Raw genomic sequence first — 8276 nt, forward strand, 5'->3', positions numbered from 1 at the left:
CATGTTCAAAATAAGATGCTACATTAGCCACAACAATAGCATGTGATCTAATATTTAGGGATTTAAAAAAATATTTACATTTTCTCACCCATCTCCACAGTTAGACTATTGGAACCCAAAGTTTACATCTAATAATAATGGTCTATTTCTTGCTAATCTTTAATGGGTATCAGAGAGTGAACTTGCACAAAGCACCACTATTTTTACATTTTATTAAATAACTGATGTGGGTCTATCTTTTCAGTGATAAAAAGTTTGCCCATAACCTGAAAAAGAAATGGAAAGTAGACATCCAATCTACAACATGGAACCTTCTAAAGATCCATAATAATAAAACTCAAAAACATTGTTTATTTACTTAGAAGACAATATCTTATGAATGAATCACACCTTTATTCCACAAAGGAAGCTAATATAATAACTACATGTATTGTATATTTATTATGTGCATAGGTCCAAGTTAAACACTTTACATGCATAATCTCACTTAATCCTTACAATATCCTTCTGAGGGAGGTAACATTATTGTTTCAATGTTATATGTAAAGAAACTGAGACAGAATTTCCTCGCATATAAAATAGAAATAATAATAGAATCCATGTCAAAGTGAGATTATGCATATAAAAGCACTTGGAACAATGTCTAGCACATAGGAACATTCAGTAAATGGTGCCCACCATCATTATTATTCATAATACTAATGTCCTCTCTTTTTCAAGTTAATATTTTATTATAAAATGGATCTAACAATAAGACTAAATTAATATGTAAATCAGAGCTTTGCTGTAGAATTCTCTGAGACGATGGAAATGTTTTATCATCCATGCTGTCCAATCAGTAGCTACAGCTGGCTATTGAGCACCTCTGTCACTAGTGTGACAAAGAAATGTTATTTAATTTTGATTTATTTAAATTTAAATTTAAGCTGCTACATGTGGCTAGTACTGTATTGTACAGGGCAGTTTTAAATGACTAAAAATAACCAATAACCTTACCATCCTTGCATTGGTTCATGTTTTTTATACAACCTTTCTCATATACATTTTCACATGATGGCAAATTGTACATAATTATTTACTTTCAACAGCTGTTATATAAGTAAATGACATTGCAGAGGACACTGGTTCCCTGTGCCCAATCTCTTGTCCACTAGCCTGAACCAGTGAACCCACTGCTTCGGACCCATTTGCAAACCCCTAAGGAATCAATTTTTTCCAACAATTCATTTTGTAATATTTGTTCAGTGAACTCTTTTGAGTTCTAAGACCTTATTCCTATGGAAACTAACACCTCCTGGCATTTTAATTTCTCAAAACAAAACAAAGCAGCACACCGAGATGAAAAATCCTACTGTAAACCTCTTTCAAACTACAATTTGATACCTTTAAAAAAAAAAGTCCTTTTTAAACTACAAATTGCAGAAAATGCAATTATATGGAAAGTGAAGCACATTAAAAACAAGACACATGCTGGGGTTCTGGGGCAGCATCTAAGAGGAGATAACATTTTGTCAGGACAAAGAGAACCTGAGCTGATATAGAAGGCAATAGGCATGGAAATAATGAGCACTCCTCTGCTCCATGAGTCAATTTGGGGGGGTTGGGGTTTTTTGTTTGTTTGTTTGTTTGTTTTTTCCAGGAGGCTCCTAGACTTTACATTTCCCTAGAGAAAATAATTGACTGTTTTACACGCTAAAATAGGACTTACGTATCCCTTATCCTGAGTATATATGCTTGTCCTCCTATCTTTCTCTATCCTTATCAAATATATGATGAAAGAAGCAAAATATGCTGATTTCCAAAAGCACATGAAAATGTTACTCCCCTCCCCCAAAGGTAGAAATAAACCACATACACAGCTGGAAAAATTAATTCAATGCCTTCACAGGGATATTTTGTCTTGAGTGCTTAGCAATAAATTCCTAAGTGGGATAATCAAAACTCACTCCAAAAAACGCCTGTTACCTTTGTGCATAATGTCGCCCACTCCATTCCCTGCAATACAATTGCATCCTGATGAATTTACTTGGGACAAGTTCTGAGAATCAAGGCGACCCAGTTCTTGGTTCCAGATACCATCCGGCGAATAGATAATTCCCTTAACAAAGAAATCACTCCAAGGCCACATAAGGGAAGATTGTCGCCTTTACTGCCAGTGTGTTGCATTTTACATTCTAAATTCCACTCTCAGAAGAGAATGTTTTCTCTGTTCTGAAGCCACACATCAGTTACCTCTCTCAGTACACCAGTACAATAATTCAGAGTACAAGGTCCAATAAAGGGCTATAACTCAGCTGGATCTTCATCTGGCTCTGGTTTTCATAATTCTATTTTCTGCCACTTTTAACTCTGGCCACCAAATGTTATGTTCTACTTTATTTTAAATTCTTCCTTTATTTTTGTACTCAATTTCTAGATTGGAGCAATCATATATTCTGACTAAGCAAATTCATTACTTGGAAAGCAGAACTGAAATATGCTTTTAAAAAGTATATTTTTCGGGGCTGGCCCTGTGGCTCACTTGGGAGAGTGCGGTGCTGGTAGAGCCGAGGCCACGGGTTTGGATCCTATATAGGGATGGCCGGTGCACTCACTGGCTGAGCGTGGTGTGGACCGCACCGTACCGAGGGTTGCGATCCCCTTACCGGTCAGAAAAAAAAAAAAAGTATATTTTTCATATCATAATGGTATGGGTTTGCTTTCATCAGTTCAAAAAAGTAAGTTTTTAAATAAACCTTCACAATCTGATGGAACCACTGAAGTAATCCTGTGTAGCCTAAAAGGTTATTTCCATGTGGTGTCAGTGTCAGATATATAGTAGTTACTCAATAAATGTGTATTGAGAGAACATATGAATGAGAAAAACACCTTTATGTATTACAATTTTTAAAAGGCTTAAACTATATTATCACATTTTATGTTCACAATCATCATGTGATTAGCTAAAGTCCTATATTAGTTTTATATAAAATGCTGGATGTCCCCCTCTGAAATGGGATTAGAGCACATGGTTGCTTTAGGAATTGTAACCAAAAAAAGAATGGCCTGAGTAAGGATGCCAGAACTTTCACTGATGAGATGATTGAAATAAATGAATTTAGAGGTTAACACAAGTTGCCACAGACAACATGGCATGGTGGCTTACAGCATAGGCTCTAGAAACCAAACCAGTCGGCTATATGACCTCAGGCAGGTGACATAACTTCTCTGAGCTTCAAGCATCCTTATCTGTATAATGGCCATTTTAATAGGGTTTGTTTTGAGGAATAACTGAGTTAGTTCATGTAAAAGACTTAGAATAGTACAAAAAATATAATAAAAATTAACATTTGAGAATTAAGTTGATGATGACAACGATGATATAGACTGGACTCAAGTTTTCATAGTCAAGTCATTTTCAGCATCATCCTGGTAGCTGGAGATTGATTCTTCTTATTTCCAGTTCCTTAGATCTCATGGAAGCTTTGTAATCAGACTTTTATCTCTAGAGCTAGATGACTAATATTTACTTTGTGTCCTCTTTCAGAAAGTGCAAGTGGTGGTAACTGTTTTGGACTATGACAAGATTGGCAAGAACGATGCCATTGGCAAGGTCTTTGTGGGCTACAACAGCACCGGCGCAGAGCTGCGACATTGGTCAGACATGCTGGCCAACCCCAGGCGACCCATTGCCCAGTGGCACACCCTACAGGTAGAGGAGGAAGTCGATGCCATGCTGGCCGTCAAGAAGTAAAGGAAAGAAGCCTTTCTGCATTTGCCCACATAGTGCTCTTTAGCCAGTATCTGTAAATACCTCAGTGATATGGGTCCTTTCATTTTTCCAGCCATGCATTCTTAACACAAATCAGTGGTACTTCAAATCCTGTTTTAATTTGCACAAATTTAAATGTAGAGAGCCCCTAAGCCCTTCATCATACCACTGCCCTCCAAATCTACTCTTCTTTTAAGCAATATGATGTGTAGATAGAGCATGAGTGAAATTATTTATTGTATCACGCCGTTGTATATACCAGTATGCTAAAGATTTATTTCTAGTTTGTGTATTTGTATGTTGTAAGCGTTTCCTAATCTGTGTATATCTAGATGTTTTTAATAAGATGTTCTATTTTAAACTATGTAAATTGACTGAGATATAGGAGAGCTGATAATATATTATATGGTAAATATAGTAGAGTCTGCATTCCAGCAAAAATATCAACTTGTAAGGCACTAGTACAGTTAAACTGACATCTTAAAGGACAACTTAAACTTGAGCTTTCTATTGAATCATTGAATACCAAGATACACTTACACCACATATTTGGTGTGGGAATCCAATTTTGTAGAATTCCTTCACAGGCAAAATAGCAGGATCGGAGCAGTATCCAGGCTGACCTTAAGGAAGCATAGCCACATACTAGAATAGCATCTGTCTGTACATATCTACAAAGCTGAAACCATGGCTTTACTCTTACATTCAAGGAAGCAAGTGAACGGAAGTCAAGGATTTCATATTACTGCCTATACAGTAACAACATAACGGTGTTCTGTGTGTGTGTGTATGTGTACACGTGTGTGTACATTTGTTTGGGGTAGGGGTGGGGGGTGAAGAAGAAGCTGAGGGGAGAAGTCAGCATTTCTGAAACATTGCCTGACTATTTAAAAAGAAAAAAGTAGCTCTCCATCATCACCTTTATACAAAATGTGCATCCTGTGAATTCTGTTCCAGATTTCACACCTATAATAATTCCAAAAGGTTTGCACATTAGACTTTGTACCAAAATATTTTATTATACAAAACCAGATTAAAAGGAATGCAGAATATTTTTAACACAGCAATCTGTGCTTATTACACAAAATTACTTTGTGGTAAACAGACAGTATTGTAATCCCGTCAAAAATGAAAAACAAAATTAGCCATAGTTCTGAATGCACTTCAAATAAGCCAAAACAGACAGCTAGTGATCTTTTTATATGCTCTTTTTACTTAAATAAGTTTTAATTTGTCCTTTAAAAAAAAGGTGAAACAAAACCAAGAACAAGTTCTAGAAAACTGAAGCAACCTCTTACGTATACTAGACGCTTGATTTAGGAGGAGTTTTTAAATGTTTTCAATATTATTATGTAGTAAATGGCACTATTATGAAGCTACTAGTCATTCCATAAGAGTCTTAAAGGACTGCTCTGTGTAACACTGTGACTGCCGTGTGTGCTTAGACACGTAGTTTCCTCAGTGGATAGCACTCAATTTATTCCTTAGTGATATTGTAACAATACTGCCATTCCCTTCTACTGCACTGCCCAAGGTGTGTGTAGCACAAACAGTTCTCATTACAGAGGACCAATTCAGAACTGAAAAGCTATGCATAGGACAAGAAAGATACATAAAATGGGGTGGAACACAGCATTTTGTCAAGCACTGTGTGATATTCCATATTTTTTCCCACTATGGTAGACAACCAGTTTGTGGAAGGGCAGCCTGTTATCTCACACTGCATCTAATCTTTTTTCCATTCACTTCTGTGCCCATTTTAACTTCCAGGCCACAGAGAGTAGTGAGACTCCGAAGTAAAAGTTAATCTGCATAAATACCAAAACAGAATAGAGGAAAACTAAGCACTGGCCTCATGTTCAGACTTTAGGATATCACACCATGTTTCTTTAAAAACTCAAGAGAATTCAAAAAGGGCTGATGGTAGGCTTTGAACATGGGGTCGGCTCTTTCCCAATAAAACCAGAACTCCTGTCATTATTCTTTCCTCATCAACAAAGAGGCAGGCCCTTTTTTCTAACCCACTCATAGCAAACTCTTTAGAACTGGAACAGACACAAAGGACTAAAGGAGAACATCTTCTTCCATTGATGGTCTATACTTCCTACAAAACAGATAATAGAAAGTGCACGAGTCATAATGTAAGATGATATATCGGTTTAAACAGAAAATTGAAACGAGACTCTTTCCACTTTCAAGGACCAAAACCTACCAAAGAGAGGGAGTTGATTGACTTTTAAAAATTCCTTGAATACCAGAACTGACATTCAATTTCACTGTATTCAGCTTTAAGTCGTTCACAATGAAACACTTTAAAACAAGCAGGTTCAAGCTGCTGAGTATATATTATTTCTTGCATTAAAGCACTACTAATGCATTCTCTTGCAACACTGCCAGACCTGGGATTGTCACCATAGAATTAGTTGGTACTATGCCATCTTTCACAAGTCAGTAACTGAACCTGCTTTATGACCGAGATTCATTCTCAGATAAGCCACATGTACCTTTCTGACAAAGCTGTGTAAAGTATTAGAACCTGATGCTCTAGAAAGATCCTAGTTGCCTTTGTGTATATTTACTGCCTGCTTGAGTGTTTCTATGTGTGGGTTTTCTCTGTATCTTGTAGAAATGTTGGGGTGTTTTCTTCTGCCATATGGCTCGTAGCCCGTGAGCCAACTACTTTAGCTGTATTTTACCTTCATTTTTGATGAAGTGGTTTAAATTTTGTTTCACTTTGTGTAGTGAATCCCACAGTAGTTTTCTGATTGTTGTTAAAAATGACTTAACATATTACACGAATATTCAATAAAAATGTTTTATTTCCTGTTGATGTTGCCGCCTTCAATTCTTTCTTACCTGACTCTGGTGGTAAGTCAATGGTCTATTGACTTTTGGGGACTGCCAGAAGTGGTGGCAGCTAACCAAAAGCTTGCCCTGAATGCCAGTCTCTGAGTCACATCTATGAATACAGGGTGGATGAAGGGAAAACAATGCCTGGAGAACATTTGGCCATTACTGCCCAGTGTTCCTGGGCAGTGTCATGCTCAACATGAGTTTCTCTGTGCCTGTTTATGATTAGCTCATTTGGCACATTTTGAGGTTTTCTTCTTTGCCTAACATGTGTTCTCCAGGATTTTCACTCCAGAGCCTAAGTCACATAAGTTCTCCGGAGAGGGACTGAAAATGCCATTTTCAGAGGACAGTATAACACGTTAAATTTCATGCCTACTGCAAATGCTAGGAGAAACAATTAAACACCTTTCCTACACTAAATTCAATATTTACCAGGTACCTACTGTGTGCCATGTTTTTACTAGAGCCCACAGTCTCAGACTGACATGTAAATACACTATCCTGATGCACTACAATACATACTTAAAAGTAGGGCCTTGGCCCCCTGAGGACTTTCACTAGACCAATCATAGTGGATGCCATGGTGTGTACCCTGATCCCCCTTCAGCATCGAGGCACTAGTTCTGCAGCTGTTAGAAGTATTGCCTGCTAACAGCTGATATCTGTGTCCCTCTACTGTCTACTGAAGGAAGATTTCTTACCTAAGTTCAGGCATCCTCCCCAGAGTAGCCCACATTCAACGGCTGATTCAGGATCTCTCTGAAGCGTTAGCTCAGTTTCACAGCCCTGGGGGTTAGTTGAGATTGCTTTTGCAACTGCACTGCAGTTCAACTTCTCCCTCTGCCCCATCAGTTCTTCTCATTCCTTTGCAGGTGATCTTCCCAAGAGCACTCCCCAATAAAACCCCTTCATGTACAGCTTTATCTCAGAATCTGTATCCTGGGGATCCCATCCTACAACACCTTCTCTGAGGGAGGAGATATTGAAGAGAAGATAACAGCAGAGCAAAGTACTACAGAAACCAGCAGAAGTTACCTAAATCAGGGAGTGGGCAAGACTTCTGCAAAATTCATTTCATTTGACAAGTTCATGCATGATAAAGTCGTTGATGGCTGGCTACATCATACATCCTTCAACCAGCTCTATTAGTCATGGCCAAATAAGGACAGGTACTAAGCCAAACTGCTTAGACAGCCAGGGGAAAGACCATGTAACTACTACACACTGTGAGGAAGCAGTGGCAAAGGGCTGTAAATGTTAAGTTTAGAAAAAGAAACTTAACAAGAAAAATTAGCATTATAAAGACAATTGTTTGGTTTTCAATGGTGAGGATTTTGTGTTTCTTGAAACACTCCTGAAATTAGGTCCAAAACTATTTAAAGAATATTTGTTAATGAATTATCAAAAAGAAAAAATCACCCTGTCCTTTTTTCATTGTTTTCCCAGAAGGTTTGTAGGTCTAAGGCACATATACTTAGGATATTTTACTAGGTATATTCATCAGGAAAACAAAACCATTTCAGGCATTTCAAAGAGGGAATTTAATACAGGAAATTGGTCACATAGGGAATGCTGAGAAAGCAGAGACAGTGGGCTAACCCAAAGATTAGTAGATACCACCCCTAAGGCCAGGAGAAGAAAACAGAGAATATAATGTTAATGGAGCTCAGGA

The 8276-nt window shown here is 37.6% G+C and overlaps 1 protein-coding gene across 1 annotated transcript in view; it reads left to right on the top strand.

The window, feature by feature from the left end:
• SYT1 (synaptotagmin I) overlaps nucleotides 1-6581 on the top strand; it is a gene marked incomplete at its 5' end in the record, with an annotated part of 161326 nt that extends 154745 nt beyond the window's left edge. The window contains one exon of the mRNA XM_008566491.1: nucleotides 3527-6581. Within this exon, the coding sequence (XP_008564713.1) occupies nucleotides 3527-3733 (207 nt within the window). The remainder of the gene's footprint in view (nucleotides 1-3526) is intronic.
• Between the last annotated feature and the right edge of the window lie 1695 nt (nucleotides 6582-8276).

The sequence above is a fragment of the Galeopterus variegatus genome, unplaced genomic scaffold (assembly GCF_000696425.1).
Source record: "Galeopterus variegatus unplaced genomic scaffold, G_variegatus-3.0.2 Scaffold246, whole genome shotgun sequence".
NCBI lineage: Eukaryota > Metazoa > Chordata > Mammalia > Dermoptera > Cynocephalidae > Galeopterus > Galeopterus variegatus.